Here is a 23,882-nt window from a genome sequence, read left to right on the forward strand (position 1 = left end):
TTGGAACCACCGACCTGTCCGCCACTTGGACTGGAAGTGTCATCTGCCCCGACAGCTCCCAAAAGGATGTACCTGTTTTCATTTGGCACAGCCACTGGAGTCTCCTGCACTCCACGGTTACTTCCCTTTCTCCCAGACACCCACCTTCGCTCTTCCTGTATCCTTGGCGTGACAACCTCACTGTAGGTCCTGTCCACGAAACTCTCGTTTTCCCGGATGGCCCGGAGGTCATCCAGCTGCTTCTCCAGTTCCCCAATACGTTCATTCAGGAGCTCCACCGGGACACATTTACCACAGTTGAGGCAGCCAGAGGCTCTATCTGTGTCCCTGGCCTCCCACATCCTGCAAACCTCACACTGAATCATCTTACCCATCATGCCTTCACCGCATCCCGTCCTCTCCAACTTTTGCCGTAGTCTCCTCTCCTCAGCCTCCTCGCTGAAGACTAGCACTTTTCTCAAAAGGCACTTTCCCCGACTGGTCGCTCCCCGACAGCAAACCTTGCCAACTACCAACATTGGCCAATTCGCCACAACCAATCTGCAAAGTAAATCCCTCAGCCAATCACCGAACCCGCTCCTGCTGCTCCCGAACTTGAAGGTATGTGCTCCTCTTCGATGGTTGTGCCCAGTTTTAAATGACTGCTACAGAAAGGAAACACAATGAAACTCCCAAGAGCTTACCTTTCAGCCAATGACCAAATTGCTGGACATCGAGTATTGGACATTTCCAAGTCGTCACTTTTATTTCTATAGCACATTTAAAAAACAACTCTCGTTGACCAAAGTAGGGATGAACCACCCCAGTCCTTCAACCCTGAAGCTGTACCTGATCACACGACCATCAGAACGCAAGCAAAGCACAAAGTGCTGGAGGAACGCAGAGGGTCAGGCAGTGTCTGTGGAGGACGTGGATAGCTGACGTCTCATAGAACAGCACAGCACAGGCCCTTCGGCCCACTATGTCTGTGCTGTGTCTGGGGGGCTACCATCGACTCCACAGTCAAAAAGGCACAACATAGGATGTACTTCCTGCGGCAGCTGAGGAAGCACAATCTGCCACAGGCAATGATGGTCCAATTCTATACGGCCATCGTAGAGTCTGTCGTCACCTTCTCCATCATGGCCTGGTTTGTCTCAGCCACCAAGCACTACACCTGGAGGCTGCTGCGAATCGTCCGATCAGCTGAGAAAGTTATTGGCTGCAACCTTCCCTCCATTGACGAACTGTACACTGCAAGGGCCAGGAAGCGAGCGGGCAAGATCATCTCTGACCCCTCTCACCCTGGCCACAAACTCTTCGAATTACTTCCCTCTGGAAGGCAACTCCGGACTGTCAAAGCTGCCACAGCCAGACATAAAAACAGCTTTTTTCCTCGAGTAGTAGCTCTACTCAATAACCAAAAATCTAGAGCCTCCTTTTGCTCTGATATTTTATTTAATTCACATGTTTAATCGATAATGTTTTATTATTGTTGAATGTTTTATGTGTCAGTCCTGTCACTGTATGTCATGTTGTCATTTGTGGGCGGAGCACCAAGGCAAATTCCTTGTATGTGAATACTTGGCCAATAAACTTATTCATTCATTCATTATATTCCTTACATTTCCACGTGCCTAACTAAAAACTTCTTAAACACCACCATTGTATCTGCCTCCACCACCATCACGTTCCAGGCACCCACCACTCTGTAAAAAAACTTTGTCCTTCTCACCTTCACCTATGCCCTCTGGTATTTTTGATATTTGGAAAGTCAGACGTACAGGTACAATGAATCATCTTGGAGACTGGAGTTGGAACTAATTCAACAGAGCCTCAAGCACTAAATTTAATTGGTATGATTATACTTTATTGACAACTGATATTAAATAATTACAACATTCTTGCCTCACTACCAGAACAACTGGTCAGCATCAGTTCCCCTCATTTATTTTGCAAATTCGCTTGATTTATATTTTGATAACATTCATGTGCTGGTCCCTGGGTTACCCAAGTCCTCTCTTAAGGAGGAATATTACCTCTGATGCCTCAGTAAACCTGCTGTAAGCAGTCATAATTCTGCATCATTAACCAATCAAATAATGTAAACCGATTGATGTAAACAAAAAAAATCTTTAAGATATTGTACAGGTAGTTTGTTCACAAAATTATCAAGTTTCAGATTTAATATTTTCCTGCTTTAACCAGCAGGCCTCACAGTGCCAGAGTCCCAGGTTAGTTCCTGACCTTGGCTGCTGTATGTGTGGAGTTTGCACGTTCTCCCTGTGACCACGTGGGTTTTCTCCGGGTGCTCTGGTTTCCTCCCACATCCCAAAGACGTGCGGGTTTGTAGGTTAATTGGTCCTCTGCAAATTGCCCCCTCGTGTATCAGGAGCGGATGAGAAAGTGGGATAACGTAGAACCAGTGTGAACGGATGATAGGTGTGGGGTCGGTGGGCCGAAGGGCTGGTTTCCATGCTGTATCCATCAACCAACCAGACTAAAAACAGTAACCACCTATAATAGTTGGTGTGGCGGCACCTAACGGCAGCGGCTCGACTGCAGTCCGTCTGTCTTTTTTAAATTTTTGTCCCGTTAGATGTATGTTTTTGGTTTTAATTTTTATTATTTTTTAGCTGTGTATATGTGGGGGGTGGGTGGGGGGAACGGTTAATCTCTTCCCTGTACGGGGACCTGACTTTTTCCCTGTCAGGTCTCCGGTGTCGTTGGGCCTAACATCGTGGAGCTGGCGGCGGCCTCCAACCGGAACCAACCTGAGGGCTCCAATCGCGGAGCGTGCGGACTCGCCATCGCGGAGCTGGCCGACTTCGGAGCAGGGAGAGCTGTGGTGGCGCGCGGCTGCGACCCGACTTCGGTACTTCGGAGGCTCCGGCCACAGGCCCGGTGGACAGGAACATCGGGAGCTCGCGGGTCCCTGGTGGGTGACCGCTTTTCGGAGCTCCCGCAACGGCAACTTCTCCCGCCGGAATCGCAGCGTGTAAATGACTCGGAGCAGGGTCTAACATCGCCCGGCACGGCTTAAACAGCCGCGGGACTTACCATCGCCCGCCGGGGGCTTTAACATCGTGACCCCAGTCGGCTCGACGCTGCAGTTGGACTGCTGGGCCACGGGAGAAGAACAAAGGGAAGAGATAAGACTTTGCCTTCCATCACAGTGAGGAGGTGTTGGAGATTCACTGTGATGGATGTTTGTGTAAATTGTGTTAAGTGTGTGTCTTGGTTTTTTTTGTAATGTCATGACTGTAGGAATGAAATTTTGTTCAAACCCTGTCTGAATGACAATAAAAGGCATTCTATTCTATATACGTAAAGTGCTGTAGTCACTCAGCAGCATCTCTGGAGAAAAAGGATAGATGATGTTTCAGGCTGAAGTAAGGTCCCAACCTGAAGCATCAACTATGCTTTTTCTCCAGAGATGCTGCCTGACCTGCTGGGTTACTCCAGCATTTTGAGTCTGTCTTTGGTATAAACCAGCATCTGCAGCTGCTTGTTACCAACAGGAACCATCTTGTGGATAATTGTTGCACATGTACACACACAATGATTTACTGATCACAACACCTGGCCATCAGGTGCTCCTGTGATCACTGGTACCTAGATGTCTGACCTCAGCTGTAACATTTTACACATCATTATTTTTTCTCCAAAAATAATGATTCCTTCTTATCATTTAGTTTAGAGATAGATTGGAAACAGGCCCTTCAGCCCACTGTACCCATGTTGACCATCGATCACCCACCTGTTCGCAGACACAAAATACTGGAGTAACTCAGCGGGACAGGCAGCATCTCTGGAGAAGGAATGGGTGATGTTTCGGGTTCGAGATCCTTCTTCAGACTTGTTAGGGAAAAGGGCTGATCACCTGTTCACACTAGTTTATGTTATCCAATTTTCTCATCCACCCCCTACACTAGCAGGCAATATAGAGGCCAATTAACCCACAAACCTGCATGTCTTTGGGAAGTGGGAGGAAACCCACGCAGGTCACAGGGAGAACGTGCAAATTCCACACACAGACAGCACCCGAGGTCAGGATTGAACCTGAATCTCTGGCGCTGTGAGGCAGCAGCTCTACCCGCTGCGCCACCCACCGTGTGACAATCTGTGCAATCCTGAATGAAAAACAAATGCAAAGCTTTTCCACTTTCCAACAGGACACGCTGTATCAAAGAGCTTGGTCAAGCAGAGTCAAGGTGGTTTCACCCAACCGAGCCGCCTCAGGCAGAGTGGGCTTACAGCAGTAAACATGTCAGTGGGGATAGTGTTGTTGATTTGTAGAGATCATATGTTTAGTGAGGTTTATATCAGAACACCTCACTAACTTCACCACCAGCAGGAGCACTTGCAATAGCAACACACACACACAAAATGCCGTAACTCAGCAGGACAGGCAGCATCTGTGGAGAACAGGGACAGGTGACGTTTTGGGTCAGGACCCTTCCTCAGATTGAACAGTACTGGAGTAACTCAGCAGAACAGGCAGCATCTGTGGAGGTTGCTCTCTGAACATCTGAAGAAGGGTCTCGACCCGAAACGTCACCTATTCCTCCTCTTCAGACACTGCCTGTCCTTCTGAGTTACTCGTTTATTGTGTCTATCTTCAGTTTAAACCAGCATCTGCAGTTCCTTCCCACACATCTATGGAGAACATGGATTGGTGACGTTTTGAGTCGCAACCCTTCTTCAGACTGTTGGGGGGGGAACTAAAAAAGAGAGGGGTGGGGAGGGATCAAAGCCTGGTGATGGATGGATACAGGTGGGGGGGGGGGGTGGTTGATTTGACAGATGAGTGCACAAATCTCCCATACCTGTATACACCTATCACTCGCCAGGCTTTGTCCTGCACCCCCTCACCCCCCTCTCTTCCAGCTATCTGTGCCTGACTACAATCAGTCTGGAGAAGGGTCCCAACCTGAAACATCACCTGTCCACGTTTTGCAGAAAAGCTGCCTGACCCGCTGAGTTACTCCAGCACTTTGTGTCTTTACTGTAAACCAGCGCCTGCAGTTTGTTGCATTTTCCGTCAGCTCTTCAACAGATTCGGATGCAGCTGGTGGTCTGGAGCCCGGGGCCAGACCTGGTGGAGCCGACAGGGCCAGGCGTCGTAGGCTCCTGGGGGGCACAGGGGTTAAGGTTTCTCCAGACCCTGAGGTGGGGTCACTGGGCTTGTATTCACTGGAATTTAGAAGGATGAGGGAGGATCTTATAGAAACATATAAAAATGTTAAGGGATTAGACAGGGTAGGTGCAGGAAAAATGTTCCCGATGTTGGACGAGTCCAGAACCAGGGGTCACGGTTTAAAAATAATGGGGTAAGCCATTGAGGATTGAGATGAGAAAAAACCTTTTCACCCAGAGAGTTGTGAATCTGGGGAATTCTCTGCCACTGAAGGCAGTGGAGGCTGATTCACTGGATGTTTTCAAGTTAGATTTAGCTCTTAGGGCTAAATAAGTCAGGGGATATGGGGAGAAGGCAGGAACGGGGTACCGATTGTAGATGATCAGCCATGATAACATTGAATGGCGATGCTGGCTTGAAGAGCCTACTCAACGTTGCCCCAGCCCCTGGTGGGGTTGTAAGCGTTTGCCCACCTCGCGGGCATGGCCGGTGGCAGCCTCCACTGCGTCCATGACGGTGCTGCGGAGGTTGCCCTTCTCCAGCTGGTACAGGCCGTGCACCGTGGTCCCGCCCGGCGTACACACGTCATTCTTCAACTTGGCTGGGTGCTCCCCAGAATCCAGCATCATCTTCCCAGCTCCCTGCAGGAAGAGGGGGGGGGAGAGAGAGAGAGAGAGAGGTCACCCACAGCAACCTTTATTACAGATGCACCACCAGTTATCCGACACCCTTGGTCCCAGAGCCGTTCTGTCTCAAACCATGGGCAGCACGGTGGCACAGCGGTAGAGTTGCTGCCTCACAGCACAAGGGACCCAGGTTCCATCCTGACTATGAGTACTATCTGTACGGTGTTTGAACGTTCTCCCTGTAATCATGTGGCTTTCACAATAGACAATAGGTGCAGGAGCAGGCCATTCAGCCCTTCGAGCCAGCACCGCCATTCACTGTGATCATGGCTGATCATTCACAATCAGTACCCCGTTCCTGCCTTCTCCCCATATCCCCTGACTCTGCTATCTTTAAGAGCCCTATCTAGCTCTCTCTTGAAAGCATTCAGAGAATCGGCCTCCACCGGCCTCTGAGGCAGAGAATTCCACAGACTCCCAACTCTGTGAGAAAAAGTGTTTCCTCATCTCCATTCTAAATGGCTTACTCCTTATTCTTAAACTGTGGCCCCTGGTTCTGGACTCCCCCAACATCGGGAACATGTTTCCTGCCTCTAGCGTGTCCAAGCCCTAACATAATCTTATATGTTTCATCCTTCTAAATTCCAGTGTATACAAGCCCAATCGCTCCATTCTCTCAACATATGACAGTCCCGCCATGCCGGGAATTTTCTCCGGGTGCTCTGGTTCCCTCCCATACTCCGAAAGACGTACAGGTTTGTAGGTGAATTGGCTTCTGTAAATTGGCCATAGTGTGTAGGATAGAACTAGTATACAGGTGATCACTGGTCGGCGCAGACTCAGGGGGCTGAAGTGTCTGTGTCCACGCTGTATCTCTAAACTAACGAAAAACTAGACTGAGCTATCGGGAGAGGTTGTGTAGGTTAGGGCTTTATTGCTTGGAGTGCAGGAGGATGAGGGGTAATTTGTAGAAGTGTATAAGATTGTGAGAGGAATAAATAGGATGAATGCATAGAGTCTTTTGCCCAGAGTAGTGGAATCGAGAATCAGAAGGCATAGCTTTAAGGTGAGGGGTGAAAGATTTAATAGGAACTTTTTCCACACAAAGGGTGGTGGGTGTATGGAACAAACTGCAGGAGGAGATAGTTGAGGTAGGGACTATTGCAATGTTTAAGAAACATCGGGACAGGTACATGGATAGGATAGGTTTGGAGGGATATGGGTCAAACACAGGCAGGTGGGACTAGTGTAGTGTAGATGGGACTTGGAGTGAATAGTGTGGAAACAGGCCCTTCAGCCCAATTTGCCCACACCGGCCACACTAGTTACATCTCAGCTACACTAGTCCAGAGCAGCCTATCATGGGACATGTTGGCCGGTGTGGGCAAGTTGGGCTGAAGGGCCTGTTTCCACACTATCACTCTATGACTAAATTAGTTCAGAAGTCTGATAACAGCGGGGTAGAAGCTGTGTGACTCTGTCACCCATGGTGACATTTATTACATGTAATCTAATAAGGCCGCATCCAAGAAACTTCAATTAGATATACTTCAAAATGGACATTATTTTGTTAAAATAGCCCTCATGACTTACTAACGTTTTAATTGTGGCCGTCAGTCGGGGAGGATTATTTCGTTGAATCTTCTTTTACTCTTTGGTATTTTAAATACGTTCATTTTAAGATAAAAATAAAAAATAATAAAAGACGAACAAAAACATTAATAAAAATAAAAGGATTTGTTCTACAAAATTTGGATTCATTCAAAAGGCCGCACTTAATGGCCTAGAAGGCCCCATGCAGCCTAGAAGGCCGCACTTAATGGTCTTCAGGCCGCAGGTTCCCCACACCTGGTTCAATCTATGCCGTGGAGGTGAGGTGGGGGGGGGGGGGGGGGTGGAAAGAGGGCGAGATAGCAGCCCACAAAGTCGGCTATGGGAATGGATCTGCCGGGTCCAGCCGGGCCAGAATTCCAGAGGCCCGGCCGCAAGGGGCAAGTTCACCCTGGGAAGTCCCAATCAGGTAGAGATCGGCCGCCTCACCCGGCCTAGGGGACACACACATTTCCAGGGGGAGATGTCAAGTGCGCTCTGGTAATTTTGTCTGGATGACAGGAGGTGCCGGATCACCAGTTGCCAGATGATCGGCGGTGGAGCTGTAGCAACTTACACACGTACACAGCTGGAGTAACTCAGCGAGTCTGGCAGCATCTGTGGGCGGCCTGCAGCAGTACGGAGTGGTGGAGGACATCAACAACATGGTCTGGCCAGGCTGACCCTGCAACTCCCACCCACTGCCCACAATAGCTGCTGGGAGGAAGCTATTCTTGTAGCCGTTGGTCAACGTCTTTAGACTACATTTTAGTTTATGGCAACAGGCCCTTCAACCCACCGAGTCCATACTGACCATCCGTTCACACTTCAGCTTACACCCCAGCGGCATGAACATTAATTTCTCTAACTTCAAGTAACCCTGGCTTTCCCTCTCTCCATCCCTCCCCTTCCCAGTTTTCCGACCAGTCTTACTGTCTCTGACGACATTTTATCTTGGTTTAAGAAAGAACTGCAGATGCTGGAAAAATCGATGGTAGACAAAAATGCTGGAGAAACTCAGCGGTAGAGGCAGCATCTATGGAGCGAAGGAATAGGTGACATTTCGGGCAGAAACCCTTCTCTCTGTTTGCTTTGTCTTCTCCCTGCTAACAATGATCCATTCTACATGTTCCTTGATCTCCATCCCCTTTGCCCTGTTCTCACACCTCACATTATCAGAATGCGGGGTGACTTGGACAGGTTGGGGGAGTGGGCAGATGCATGGTAGATGAAATTTAATGCGGATAAATGTGAGGTTATCCACTTTGGTAGCAAAAACAGGAAGGCAGATTATTATCTAAATGTCGTCAAGTTGGGAAAAGGGGAAGTACAACGGGATCTGGCGATCCTTGTTCATCAGCCTATGAAAGTAAGCATGCAGGTACAGCAGGCAGCGAAGAAAGCAAATGGCATGTTGGCCTTTATAACAAGAGGAATCGAATATAGGAGCAAAGAGGTCGTTCTGCAGTTGTACAGAGCCCTAGTGAGACCACACCTGGAGTATTGTGTGCAGTTTTGGTCCCCTAATTTGCGGAAGGACATTCTTGCTATTGAGGGAGTGCAGCGTAGGTTTACAATGTTAAGTCCCGGGATGGCGGGACTGTCATATGCTGAGAGAATGGAGCAGCTGGGCTTGTACACTCTGGAGTTTAGAAGGATGAGAGAATATCTCATTGAAACACATAAGATTATTAAGGGTTTGGACACCCTAGAGGCAGGAAACATGTTCCCGATGTTGGGGGAGTCCAGAACCAGGGGCCACAGTTTAAGAATAAGGAGTAAGCCATTTAGAACGGAGACGAGGAAACACTTTTTCCTCACAGAGAGTGGTGAGTCTGTGGAATTCTCTGCCTCAGAGGCCGGTGGAGGCAGGTTCTCTGGAAGCTTTCAAGAGAGAGCTAGATAGGGCTCTTAAAAATAGCGGAGTCAGGGGATATGGGGAGAAGGCAGGAACGGGGTACTGATTGGGGATGATCAGCCATGATCACATTGAATGGCGGTGCTGGCTCGAAGGGCTGAATGGCCTCCTCCTGCACCTATTATCTATTGAATATCGATCTCCCTCTCCCCTGACATCAGACTGAAGAAGGGTCCCAACCCGAATTGTCATCCATTCCTTTCCTCCAGAGATGCCGCCTGTCCCGCTGAGTTACTCCAGCATTTTGTGTCCATCCCACACACTTGGGGCAATTTACAGAGGGCCAATTATCCGACAAACCAGCACGTCTTTGGAATGTGGGAGGAACCCGGAGCATCTGGAGGGAATCCACGGGGTCATGGGGAGAACGTGCATACTCCACACACACACAGACAGACAGTATCCGTAGTCAGGATGTAACCGGGGTCTCTAGCACTGTGAGGCAACACCTCTACCGCTGCGGCACCGTGCCGCATGGCCACTTGCCACAGGGGAGGGGGTGAAGGTCACACAACGTTGATTGGTCACCTACCAGCAGAGTGTGAGCCACAAGCTTCTTGGACAACTCGTACGGCATGCCCATCTTCACAGCCCCGTCTATCAGCGCCTCCGCAAACAGGTACACCTACAGAGGGAGCGGAGAGAGCAAGAGAAGGATCTGCATTTAAAAAGGGTGCCTTGTCTGATCTCACACTTAAAGCACTTGGGGGCATCAACACAAGATAGCGGAGGTGTTCAGCGAAACGATCGCCCGGGTCTCACCAATATACAGGAGTCCACACCTAGAGCAGCAGATACAGTGGATGAGGTTGGAGGAGGTGCAAGTGCACCTCTGCTTCACCTGAAAAGACTGTCGGGACCCCTGGGCGGAGTCGAGGTATAGGGACAGGTGTTGCATCTCCTGCGGTTGCAGGGAAAGGTTCCCTGGGAAGGGGTGGTTTGGCGGGAAGGGATGAGTTGACCAGAGTTTGGGACAAAGACCCATCATTTATTTATTTGCCTCTCTACTCCACAATTTGATATTTGTAATAGAAAACATCACATGTGGTTAAAGAGCACATTGTCAGATTTTACTAAAGGCCATTTTTATACATTTTATTTCAACATGTAAAAATTACAACTGTGTTTATACATAGTCCCCCCATTTCAGGGCACCATAATGTTTGGGACACATGGTTTCACAGGTGTTTATAATTGCTCAGGTGTGTTTAAATGCCTCCTTATTGCAGGACAGGTTGGGGGAGTGGGCAGATGCATGGCAGATAAAGTTTAATGCGGATAAATGTGAGGTTATCCACTTTGGTATCAAAAACAGGAAGGCAGATTACTATCTAAATGGCGTCAAGTTGGGAAAAGGAGAAATACAACGGAATCTGGGGGTATGAAAGTAAGCATGCAGCTACAGCATGCAGTGAAGATAGCGAATGGCAGGTTGGCCTTTATAACAAGAGGAATAGAATATAGCAGCAAAGAGGTCCTTCTGCAGTTGTACAGAGCCCTAGTGAGACCACTCCTGGAGTATTGTGTGCAGTTTTGGTCCCCTAATTTGAGGAAGGACATTCTTGCTATTGAGGGAGTGCAGCGTAGGTTTACAAGGTTCATTCCAGGGATGGCGGGACTGTCATATGGTGAGAGAATGGAGCAGCTGGGCTTGTACACTCTGGAGTTTAGAAGGATGAGAGGATATCTCATTGAAACATATAAGATTGTTAAGGACTTGGACACGCTAGAGGCAGGAAACATGTTCCCGATGTTGGGGGAGTCCAGAACGATAAGGATAAGGAGTAAGCCATTTAGAACGGAGACGAGGAAACACTTTTTCTCAGAGAGAGTGGTGAGTGTGGAATTCTCTGCCTCAAGGGGGCGGTGGAGGCAGGTTCTCTGGATGCTTTCAAGAGAGCTAGATAGGGCTCTTAAAAATAGCGGAGTCAGGGGATATGGGGAGAAGGCAGGAACGGGGTACTGATTGGGGATTATCAGCCATGATCACATTGAATGGTGGTGCTGGCTCGAAGGGCCGAATGGCCTACTCCTGCACCTATTGTCTATTGACCTTCTGGGTCAGCCAACGAGATGTCTTAAAGTTCATGTATCCACCATCCCCAGCCCCATCGATCATCTTCATCACCTCGATCAAGCTCTAAGACATGACCTGCTGCTTACAAAATCATGCCGACTGTCCCTAATCAGGCCATCCTTTTCCATACGCATGTAAACCTTGCTCCTACAAAATCCTTCCTATTTTTCGGGATGGCGGGACTGTCATATGCTGAGAGAATGGAGCGGCTGGGCTTGTACACTCTGGAGTTTAGAAGGATGAGAGGGGATCTTATTGAGACATATGATTGTTAAGGGTTTGGACACGCTAGAGGCAGGAAACGTGTGCTCGATGTTGGGGGAGTCCAGAACCAGGGGTCACAGTTTAAGAATAAGGGGTAAACCATTTAGAACGGAGACGAGGAAACACTTTTTCTCACAGAGATTTGCGAGTCTGTGGAATTCTCTGCCTCAGATGGCGGTGGAGGCAGGTTCTCTGAATACTTTCAAGAGAGAGCTAGATAGGGCTCTTAAAAATAGTGGAGTCGGGGGATATGGGGAGAAGGCAGGAAGGGGGTACTGATTGTGGATGATCAGCCATGATCATATTGAATGGCGGTGCTGGCTCGAAGGGCCGAATGGCCTACTCCTGCACCTATTGTCTCTCAGCACCTAGTCTTTCCTCCAGTCTTTCCATCAGCTTTGGAAACTTTTATTGCTGTTTATCAACATGAGGACCAAAGTTGTGCCAATGAAAGTCAAAGAAGCCATTATGAGACTGAGAAACAAGAATAAAACTGTGAGAGACATCAGCCAAACATTAGGCTTACTAAAATGAACTGTTTCGAACATCATTGAGAAGTAAGAGAGCACTGGTGAGCTTACTAATCGCAAAGGGACTGGCAGGCCAAGGAAGATCTCCACAGCTATGACAGAAGAATTCACTCTATAATAAAGAAAAATCCCCAAACACTTGTCCGACAGATCAGAAACACTCTTCAGGTGTGGATTTGTCAATGATCACTGTCTGCAGAAGATTTCATGAACAGAAATACAGAGACTACACTGCGAGATGCAAACCACTGGTTAGCCGCAAAAATAGGATGGCCAGGTTACAGTTTGCCAAGAAGGACTTAAAAGAGCAACCACAGTTCTGGAAAAAGGTCTTGTGGACAGATGAGACGAAGATTAACTTATATCAGAGTGATGGCAAGAGCAAAGTATGTAGGAGAGAAGGAACTGCCCAAGATCCAAAGCATATCACCTCAACTGTGAAACACGGTGGTGGGGGTGTTATGGCCTGGGCATGTATGGCTGCTGAAGGTACTGGCTCACTTATCTTCATTGATGATACAACTGCTGATGGTAGTAGAATAATGAATTCTGACGTGTATAGACACATCCTATGTGCTCAAGTTCAAACAAATGCCTCAAAACTCATTGGCCGGCGGTTCATTCTACAGCAAGACAATTATCCCAAGCATACTGCTAAAGCAACAAAGGAGTTTTTCAAAGCTAAAAAATGGTGAATTCTTGTGGCCAAGTCAATCACCTGATCTGAACCCAATTGAGCATGCCTTTTATATGCTGAAGAGAAAACTGAAGGGGACTAGCCCCCAAAACAAGCATAAGCTAAAGATGGCTGCAATATAGGCCTGGCAGAGCATCACCAGAGAAGACACCCAGCAACTGGTGATGTCCATGAATCACAGACTTCAAGCAGTCATTGCATGGAAAGGATATGCAACAAAATACTAAACATGACTACTTTCATTTACATGACATTGCTGTGTCCCAAACATTATGGTGCCCTGAAATGTGGGGACTATGTATAAACACAGCTGTAATTTCTACATGGTGAAACCAAAACGTATAAAAATGGCCTTTATTAAAATCTGACAATGTGCACTTTAACCACATGTGGTGTTTTTTCTATTACAAATCTCAAATTGTGGAGTACAGAGGCAAATAAATAAATGATGGGTCTTTGTCCCAAACATTATGGAGGGCACTGTATATGTGTGTCTGATGGGGCAGTGTCAGTGTGAGGGGATGGCTGGTCGGCAGGGACTGGATGGGCTGAAGGGCCTGTTTGCACGCTGTATCAGTAAACAACAGTGAACGTACGTAGGCCACGCTGCCACACGCGTGTGTGTTGGGTTGGTGTCAGTGTGTGGGGAAGGCTGGTCGGCAGGGACTGGGTGGGCTGGGGATCGCTGGTCAGCAGGGACTGGATGGGCTGAAGGGCCTGTTTGCACGCTGTATCAGTAAACAACAGTGAACGTACGTAGGCCACGCTGCCACACGTGTGTATGTTGGGTTGGTGTCAGTGTGTGGGGATGGCTGGTCAGCAGGGACTGGGTGGGCTGGGGATGGCTGGTCGGCAGCAACTGGGTGGGCTGAAGGGCCTGTTTGCACGCTGTATCAGTAAACAACAGTGAACGTACGTAGGCCACGCTGCCACACGCGTGTGTGTTGGGGTGGTGTCAGTGTGTGGGGATGGCAGGGACTGGATGGGCTGAAGGGCCTGTTTACGTGCTGTTTCAGTAGACGACAGTGAACATACGTAGGCCACGCTGCCACACGCGTGTGTGTTGGGGTGGTGTCAGTGTGTGGGGATGGCAGGGACTGGATGGGCTGAAGGGCCTGTTTACGTGCTGTTTCAGTAGACGACAGTGAACGTACGTAGGCCATGCTGCCACACGTGTGTGTGTTGGGGTGGTGTCAGTGTGTGGGGATGGCAGGGACTGGATGGGCTGAAGGGCCTGTTTACGTGCTGTTTCAGTAGACGACAGTGAACGTACGTAGGCCATGCTGCCACACGTGTGTGTGTTGGGGTGGTGTCAGTGTGTGGGGATGGCAGGGACTGGATGGGCTGAAGGGCCTGTTTACGTGCTGTTTCAGTAGACGACAGTGAACGTACGTAGGCCATGCTGCCACACGTGTGTGTGTTGGGGTGGTGTCAGTGTGTGGGGATGGCGGGGACTGGATGGGCTGAAGGGCCTGTTTACGTGCTGTTTCAGTAGACGACAGTGAACGTACGTAGGCCACACCGCTGCCGCTAACCCCGGTGTGGATGTCGATGTAGGACTCGGGCGTTTCTTCGCACAAGCCGCAGGCAGATACGAGGCCCTTCAGGAGGTCTGCGTCGGACGTTGTGGCGTGGGACCCGCAGCAGAACACACTGGCACCTTGCAGTACCGTGCAGGGCAGGTTGGGCATCATCCGCAGAACCCTGCAGCCCCGCGGTAGAAGCTGTGGAGAGTGGCACAGTGGAGGCATAGAGTCAGGCAGTGCAGAAACAGGCCGCTCGGCCCAACTCCCCCGTGCTGGCCACAGTGCCCGAGGGGACGGGAAATCAGGAGACATGCGTTTAGCCTGAGATTTTTTAAAATCACTCCTTAAAAGAATACGGCATGGTGGCGCAGCGGTAGAGTTGTTGCCTCACAGCGCCGGAGACCCGGGTTCAATCCTGACTACAGGCACTGTCTGTACGGAGATTGTACATTTGTACTCGGTTGGTCGAAGGGCCTGTCTCCACGCTGTATCTCTAAAGTCTAAAGTGAGAGAGGAAATATTTAATAGGAACCCAAGCAGCAACCTATTTCACACAGAGGGTGGTGGGTAAATGAAACGAGCTGCCTGCAGGAGTGAAAAACAAAGTGCTGGAGTAATTCAGCAGGTCAGGCAGCATCTCTGGAGAGAAGACACAAAATGCTGGAGTAACGCAGTGGGACAGGCAGCATCTCTGGAGAGAAGGAATAGATGACGTTTCGGGTCAAGACCCGTATACTGATCTAAATATCCTTCAAACAGTGTTATAGTATCTGCCTCAACTGCCTCCTCCGGCACAAGGAACTGCAGATTCGTGAATCTTGAGTAAAACGCAGAGTGTTGGGAGTAACTCAGCGGGTCAGGCAGCATCTGTGGAGAACATGGATAGGTGACATTTCGAGTTGGTGAATGATGAAGAAAGGTCCTGACCTCCAGAGATGCTGCCTGACCCGCTGAGTTACTCCAGCACTCTGTGTTACTTCCTCAGGCAGCTCGTTCCATAAACTCACCAGCCTCTGTGTGAAAGGTTTGCCCCCATTAAACTTCTCCCCTCTCACCTTAAACCCATGTCCTCCTGTACTCGACTTCCCTCCCCTGGGTAACAGATCTGTGCATTCACCCTATGATTCGATACGACAGAACTTTAATTATCCCAGGAAGGAAATTGATCTGCCAACAGTGATAAAATACAACAAGATGTATGGAAGATGAAATTAAAATGACGAGTGGAAAGGATTGGGAATGTGCATGGGCGGAAATCCTTGGGGGGGGGAGATGTTTTGAGAGGTGGGGGACAATCCCCCCCCATGTTTTGTGAAACATGTTGCAGCAAATCGGAAGCCTCCGAAGTCGAGTCGCAGCCGCAACGTCACCAGTCTCCGAAGTCAGCCAGCTCCGTGATGGTTAAATCCACAGGCTCTGCGACTGGAGCCCTCAAAGTTAATTCCTCCAGAGATGCTGCCTGTCCCGCTGAGTTACTCCAGCACTCTGTGAAACGTCCAGCATTTTGTGTCTACCAAAATTGAAATGTTCCACCTCCTGGTTCTTACTCCTGCCTCATCTTTGTCAACTGCTGGTGAAAACTCACTCGTTCAGGAGCATCCGACAACAGGCAGCCGATCTTGCCCGCAGTGCTGGGAGATGATTGCTCACCACATCCTTATTCACACACGTTTACTTTACTTTAGAGACACTGCACGAAAACAGATCCTTCAGCCGAACTTGCCCACACTGCAGCCAACATGTCCCATCTACACTAGTCCCACCTGCCCGCGTTTAGTTCATATCCCTCCAAACTTGTCCTATCCATGTACCTGTCTAACTGTTTCTTAAATGTTGGGATAGTCCCAGCCTCAACTACCTCCTCTGGCAGCTCGTTCCATACACACACCACCCTCTGTGTGAAAAAGTAACAATTGACCTACAAACCTGCACGTCTTTGGAGTGTGGGAGGAAACCGGAGCACCCGCAGAAAATCCACGCAGGTCACAGGGAGAACGTGCAAACTCCGTAAAGACAGCACCTGTAGTTAGGATCGAACCCGGATCTCTGGCTCAACTCAACTGCTGCACCACCGTGCCGCAGATCTTGTGCAACACCGGGAATCCCCACGCTCATTCCCCACCCCCCCCTAGAAAAAAGCAATACTTCTGCAAAGCAATGCATAACAGAGCTGCCATGAACAAGTAGAACAATGGCAGTGAGCAGCATCTCTAGCCCGTACACAGCTACTCACGCTCTCCAGTGTGTCTATCGTGACCCCGGCTGCCACAGACACCACCAGGTGGGCTGGTGTGACCAGCGGGCAGATGTTCGCCAGGACGTTGGTCAGGAGGTGAGGCTTGACAGCCAGGAAGAGGACGGTACAGTTCTTCACCACGTTGTCATTGTCGTGTGTGGTCCGCATTCCCATTTCCTGCACGCAGAGACCGGCAGAGAAACAAGATTAGCAAATTATCACTCACCCAGCCACAGTGTGGGATCAGGCCCGCAGTGGCACCAACCGGGCTGCGGTGGGGACCACAGTGGAACGGGGCTGCGGTGGGGACCACAGTGGGACGGGGCTGTGGTAGGGACCATAGTGGGACGTTGCAACGGGGGGGACAACAGTGGGACGGGGCTGTGGTGGGGAACGCAATGACACGGGGCTGCGGTGGGGACCACAGTGGGACGGGGCCGTTAGTGCTGGGGGTGAGGGGGGGGCGAGGGACCAGTGGTCGGTCAAGGACGCGTTTCCAAATAACAAAGAGGGAACATTGGGGGCTATAGTTCCGTTTAGAGAGTTTAGAGATACAGCGCGGAAACAGGCCCTTCGGCCCACCGAGTCCGCATGGTCCAGCGATCCCCGCACACTAACCACCACCCAACACACACTACGGACAATTTACAATTATACCAAGCCAATAAACCTACAAACCTGCACGTCTTTGGAGTGCGGGACCAAATAGCTTGACATTATTTATGAAACCACAAACAGCTACTGTTGTGCCTGCCCATCTCACCAGCCCTTTTGTCTCTTTACAATACGATAGGATAGAACTTTATTGATCCCAGGAGGGAAATTGATCTGCCAACAGTCATAAAACACAAGATACATGAAAGCTTTGAAGTCACAGCTACAACCCAGTGCCTACCCACACCACCTCACCTTAAACTTGCACAAGTTGGTGTCTGATGGGGCTGAAGCTATTATTGCTTCAGGCTTGACGTTTCCTAAGGAGGAAAATATATTTAGTGTTAGATTGAGGTCTCTGCTCCTGCACCTGATGTTCCCATTGCCTGACCACCAGTGAAGCAGTCAGCACCATCCCTCAACATCGGATGATCCAAATCATTACCTGCACCTCCTCCAACCTCATCTACTGTATCCGTTGTTCAAGATGTGGACTCTTATACATCGGCGACACCAAACGCAGACTGGGCGATCGTTTCGCAAAACATCTTCGCTCAGTCCACCTGAACCAACCTGATCTCCCGGTTGCTGGACACTTTAATTCTCCTTCCCATTCCCACACAGACCTTTCTGTCCTCGGTCTCCTCCATTGTCAGAGTGAGGCTAAACGCAAATTGGAGGAACAGCATCTCATATTTCGCTTGGGCAGCTGACAGCCCAGTGGTATGAATATTGATTTCTCTCACTTCAGGTAACCCCCCGGAATTCCCTCTCTTTCCCTCCCTCACCCAAGTCACACTAGCTTCTCATTTTCACCCTACAAACAGCAAATGGCCTGTTTCCTTTATTATTTTTACTTTTTTGCATATCTTTCATTCATTGTTCTTTATCTCTCCACATCACCGTCTATATCTTTCGTTTCCCTTATCCTTAACTAGTCTGAAGAAGGGTCTCGACCCGAAACGTCACCCATTCCTTCTCTCCAGAGATGCTGCCTGTCCCGCAAAGTTACTCCAGCATTTTGTGTCTTATCTTCGGATTAAGCAAGCATCTGCAGTTCCTTCTTACACAAAACATAAGACCTCTGACATTCATGTGGGCTTGGTAGAGTGGATTAAAAATTGGATTGGACACTTTTCAATTCAATTCAATTCAACTTTAATGTCATTGCACAAATACTAGGTATGGGTACAACGAAATGCAGTTTTGCGTCAGTCTGTAGTAGTAGTGCATATAGAAAAAAAAAAGGAGATACAGAATAATCAAAAATACAGAATAATTAAACAATAGGGACGGAGGGACCGGAGAAATCTATCGGCACAGCGGTAGAGTTGCTGACTCACAGCGCCATGAGACCCAGGCTCATTCCTGACCAAGGGTGCTGTCTGTACAAGTTGCTACAGTTTGCCGAAGGGCATGTTTCCACACTATGTCTCTAAACTAAACTATATCCCTGCCTTTGCCTTCTCCCCCACCCCCATAGCCCACACCCTCTGCCATCTCTTCCCTCACCCTAACACCCGCTCCCTGCCCAAACACGCACACTCCCTCTGCCGCTGCACCGTCTCCCCACAAGCCCATTCCCTCTACCTGCCCCCTCCCCCCGTGTTTACCTGCGGCCAGGATGCCGGTGGCGATGGCGAGCGCCATCCTCCCCGCGCCCACCAGGCCCACGCTCCCTCCCGCTTCCATGGCGACGCCGGGGTTTGCACGGGGACGGGGGGGGGGTCTGCACGAGGAAGGGGAAGTTGCACGGTTTGATCCAAAGATCACGGGGACGGGGAGTTTGCACGGGGACGGGGGGTTTGCACGGGGACGGGGGGTTTGCACGGGGACGGGGGGTTTGCACGGTCCCGAGGAGTTTGCACGGCGTTTGCTGCAGCTGGGAGAAGGGGGCGTGTCTCCCGGGCCGCCTCAGCAGATTTCCTGCCTCAGAGTGACACGTGATGGGGGCAGGGTTGTCGACTGCCACGTGACGGGGGAGGGGCACGGTGACACGTGCGGAGGGGGGGGTGACGTTAGGGTCCCGGGTGATATGTGTGTGGTGACACATGACTGCGGTGACGGGGTGTATCTTGACACGTGACGGGGGGGGGGGTCCAGGGTGACACGTGACGGGTGGTCCCGGTGACACATGATGGGGGGGGTGTCCAGGGTGACACGTGACGGGTGGTCCCGGGTGACACATGATGGGGGGGGGTGTCCAGGGTGACACGTGACGGGTGGTCCCGGGTGACACATGATGGGGGGGGGGGTGTCCAGGGTGACACGTGACGGGTGGTCCCGGGTGACACATGATGGGGGGGGGGTGTCCAGGGTGACACGTGACGGGTGGTCCCGGGTGACACGTGACTGGGGGTATATAGGGCAGCCCACCGGCGCCGGGTTTTAAACGGCCGGCGAGTGGGCAGCCGGTCGTGTCTCCACCATGGACCTTCGCCGCTCCCTCCTCCTGCTACTGCTCGGCCTCACCTGCCACCTCGCCGCCGCCTCCGGCAGCTTCTTCCTCCACCCGCAGCCGCCCCTGCCCCTCTTCGAGAGGAGCGAGACCGAGGAGCCACCGCCGGCCCTGCCCGAGCTGGACGGCTGCCAGCGGGCGGTGAGACCATCACCCGGGTGGCTAGTACGGACCCGATGGGCCGAGTGGCCCTCTCGTGTTTAGTACAGGGTCGGGATGGGCTTGAGAGGGAGAAATGGTGTGGAAATAAAAGGATGGAGGGGTTGTTGCGGATTCAATAGCTGGACATCCAACGTTGAGCCCTTTGGCCCATTGAGCCCATGCTAGCCCTCAGCTGTATAAAATCCTTAAGGGTTTGGAGCGGCTAGATGCAGGAAGAATGTTCTGGATGTTGGGGGAGTCCAGAACCAGGGGCAACAGTTTAAGAATAAGGGGTAGGCCACTTACAACGGAGATGACGAAAACTTCTTCACCCAGAGAGTTGTGAATCTGTGGAATTCTCTGCCACAGAAGGTGGTGGAGGCCAATTCGCTGGATGTTTTCAAGAGAGAGTTAGATTTAGCTCTTAGTGCTAAGGGAATCGGGGGATATGGGGAAAAGCAGGAACGGGGTACTGATTTTAGATGGTCAGCCATGATCATGTTGAATGGTGGTGCTAGCTCGAGGGGCTGAATGGCCTACTCCATCCACGGACTTCCAAACAGGGATGGGCTGCGGATGAGAGGGTGAAATAGTGGGGAAATAAGATGACGGGATTGTTGCTGATCCATTGGACATGGTGAAATGGTGGTGAATTATGAAGAGACTGTTACTGATTCATTGCCAGAACATCTTAACTACATATAGTGTGGAGACAAGCCCTTCAGCCCACTGTTCATGCTAGCCCTCAACCATAACCTGTGTATGTAGAGATGAGGTAGGAATTGGACGGGGGCTGACATAGGGATGAGGTTTGGCTTGAGTGGGTGAATGGAGAAATATGAGGGTGTGTTGGGGATTCAGTGGCAGGGCATCCAATGTGGGGTGAGGCTCTTCGGCCCACTGAGTCCATGCTGGCCCTCAATGACCCACTGCCTTCTGTTCATAAGCATGGATGTAATGGGATGAGGGGAACATAATGGGAATGGGTTAAATGGTGGGTAAATCTGAAGATGAAATCTCCAGGGGAGGGCATCCTAGCTACGTAGAATGTGGGGACAGGTCTTCTTTAGCCTGAGGGCGGTGAATCTGTGGAATCCATTGCTGCTGACTTCTGTGGAGACTGTCTAAGGATATTTTTAAGGAGGAGATTGACAGATTCTTGATTCCTAAGGGTGTCAGGAGAATGGGGTTGAGAGGGAAAGATAGATCGGCCATGATTGAATGGCAGAGTCGACTTGATGGGCTGAATGGCCTAATTCTGCTCCTCGAACCTATGAACAGAGGGGAAGAAGAAGCTGATCCTGAGTTTGATTGTATTGAGTTTGGAAAGGTCCTGACCCGGAACATAGAACATAGAAAAATAGGTGCAGGAGTAAGCCATTTGGCCCTTCGAGACAGCAGCGCCATTCAATATGATCATGGTTTATCTCAAATCAGTACCCCGTTCCTGCTTTTTCCCCATATCCCTTGATTCCTTTAGCCCTAAGAGCTAAATCTAACTCTTGGAAAAATCCAGTGAATTCCACAGATACCCAACTCTCTGGGTGAAAAAAAAATAATCCTCATCTCTGTCCTAAATGGCATACACCTTTTTCCTGTTTTTTTGTAATCTATCCTCATTCTCCAGAGATGTTGACTGACCTGCTGAGGTACCCCAGTGTTTTTTGTGTGTCTGATTGAATTTGGGTTTCTTTGCTGCAGGTGTTGGGCGAGTTGACGCTGTCCTGCAGTGATCTTTCGGAAGAGCACCTTTCCAAGCTTGGGATGGCCTTGTTCAACTGCCGAGCAGCTGCTGAGCACCGTCCAACCTACCCCTGCACTCCGGGCATGGTAACAGGGGCTTCTGCTAATGTTGTGGGCAGAGGGGAGGACGGTGGTGAACACTACCTTGAAGCTTATAGCCATGAGCTGTGGGAGTAGGGTTGAGGAAATGTCTTGAGTCTTTTGTTATTTAAAAACTCCACCATCTCCCTTGTCTCGCCCAGGTAAACCAAGTAACATTTGCCATGCAGACACAAAAAGCTGGAGTGACTAAACGGGTCAGGCAGCATCTCTGGAGAATGTGGATAGGTGACATTTCATATATATTATATGTTTTCTAAAGGGTCTTGACCCAAAATGTCACCCAGTCTGAAGAAGGGTCTCGACCCGAAACGTCGCCCATTTCTTCTCTCCAGTAGTTGCTGCCTGTCCAACTGAGTTACTCCAGCTTTTGGTGTCTATCTTCGGTTTAAACCAGCATCTGCAGTTCCTTTAGAAACATTTGTCATGTGCTTGGCTCCAAATCGTACGCATCTTGAGAACTGTTGTTGGCCCGTACACAAGCAAAGCAGTTTAATGCTCGAAGTGTTTGAAGGCACTGCAGATGCTGGTTTAAACCAAAGATAGACACAAAAAATGCTTAAAAGTTCTAGTTTGTTAAGAGTTTAGAGATACAGTGTGGAAACATGCCCTGCAGTTCGGTTTAGTTTATTGTCTCGTGTACTGAGGTACAGTGAAACGCAGTGAAAAGGGAATGGTAAGAAATGCGTGGAGGTTTGAAAGAGTGGAGTGATTGCAATGAGTGCTACTGGGACTAGTACGTGGAGAGTCACCTAGCTTGGGCGCCATCTGGGTTACAGCCCACAATGTCCATGCTGACCATCGATCAAACATTTACTACTTATTTGTTATCCCATTTTAGTGTCCTACACACTAGGGGCAATTTGTTCAAGCCAAGTGCAGGAAGAAGGTTCTGACTCTCCTCCCTATCTATGCCTCATAGTTTCATCAACTTCCATCAGTTCTCCCCTCAACCTCTGCTTTAGAGAAAATGATCCACGTTAGTCCAACCTCTCCTTATAGCTATCACCATCCATTCCAGACATAATTTTGCTAACCCAAATCTGCAAACCCTCTCCAAAGACTCCACATCTATTCCTGTAATGGAACGATCAGATCTGCGTAGAATATAGAACCAGGGGCCACAGTCTTAGAATAAAGGGGAGATCATTTAAGACTGAGGTGAGAAAAAACCTCTTCACCCAGAGAGTTGTGAATTTATGGAATTCCCTGCCACAGAGAGCAGTGGAGGCCAAGTCACTGGATGGATTTAAGAGTTAGATAGAGCTCTAGGGGCTAGTGGAGTCAAGGGATATGGGGAGAAGGCAGGCACGGATTATTGATAGGGGACGATCAGCCACGATCACAATGAATGGCGGTGCTGGCTTGAAGGGCCAAATGGCCTCCTCCTGCACCTATTTTCTATGTTTCTATGTAACTCGGGGCATCAGGTAAGTCGGGACGTTTTTCAAAATGCTGAAAAATGCCCACGAATAATAGCTACGAATGGCTATTACTGTAATTCTCCGAGAGTTTGTGAGTGACTCGGGAAAGTGGGACAGGGCCTTAAATCCTCTCTGTACCCGCTCCAGCTTGACATCTTTCCTATAACACGGTGCCCAGAACTGTGTACATTATTTGAATGCGGCCTCACCAACGTCTTGTATAACTGCAACATGACCCCTCAACTTCTATATTCAATAGGTACACAAAATTGCTGGGGAAACTCAGCGGGTGCAGCAGCATCTATGGAGCGAAGGAAATAGGCGACGTTTCGGGCCGAAACCCTTCTTCAGACTGATGGGGGGTGGGGGGGGGGGAAGAAAGAAGGAAAAGGGAGGAGGAGGAGGAGCCCTAGGGCGGGGGGGTGGGAGGAGACAGCTAGAGGGTTAAGGAAGGGGAGGAGACAGCAAGGGCTAGCCAAATTGGGAGAATTCAATGTTAATGCCATAAGGACGCAAGGTCCCCAGACAGAATATGAGGTGCTGTTCCTCCAATTTCCGCTGTTGCTCACTCTGGCAATGGAGGAGACCCAGGACAGAGAGGTCGGATTGGGAATGGGGGGGGGAGTTGAAGTGCTGAGCCACCGGGAGTTCAGGTAGATTATTGCGGACTGAGCGGAGGTGTTCGGCGAAACGATCGCCCAACCTACGCCTGGTCTCACCGATGTAAATCAGCTGACATCTAGAGCAGCGGATGCAGTAGATGAGGTTGGAGGAGATACA

The 23,882-nt window shown here is 49.9% G+C and overlaps 2 protein-coding genes across 3 annotated transcripts in view; one reads left to right on the forward strand and one right to left on the reverse strand.

Moving 5' to 3' along the window:
* Positions 1-5,470: 5,470 nt before the first annotated feature.
* Positions 5,471-19,094, reverse strand: pycr3 (pyrroline-5-carboxylate reductase 3). The gene is made up of 7 exons (XM_033040934.1): positions 19,055-19,094; positions 18,851-18,942; positions 17,493-17,557; positions 16,581-16,760; positions 14,333-14,545; positions 9,786-9,878; positions 5,471-5,760 (listed from the first exon to the last, which is right to left on the reverse strand). Exons 2-7 carry the CDS (start codon positions 18,927-18,929, stop codon positions 5,548-5,550), a joined length of 843 nt encoding a protein of 280 aa, XP_032896825.1. The 5' UTR covers positions 18,930-18,942; positions 19,055-19,094; the 3' UTR covers positions 5,471-5,547.
* A 525-nt stretch (positions 19,095-19,619) lies between these two features.
* Positions 19,620-23,882, forward strand: part of LOC116985855 (protein brambleberry-like) — a 31,210-nt gene continuing 26,947 nt past the window's right edge. For both annotated transcript variants that reach the window (XM_033040946.1, XM_033040954.1), the window contains exons 1-2: positions 19,620-19,836; positions 21,538-21,666. In XM_033040946.1, coding sequence (XP_032896837.1) covers positions 19,666-19,836; positions 21,538-21,666 — 300 coding nt within the window. In that variant the 5' untranslated portion in view covers positions 19,620-19,665. The remainder of the gene's footprint in view (positions 19,837-21,537; positions 21,667-23,882) is intronic.

The sequence above is a fragment of the Amblyraja radiata genome, chromosome 2 (assembly GCF_010909765.2).
Source record: "Amblyraja radiata isolate CabotCenter1 chromosome 2, sAmbRad1.1.pri, whole genome shotgun sequence".
NCBI lineage: Eukaryota > Metazoa > Chordata > Chondrichthyes > Rajiformes > Rajidae > Amblyraja > Amblyraja radiata.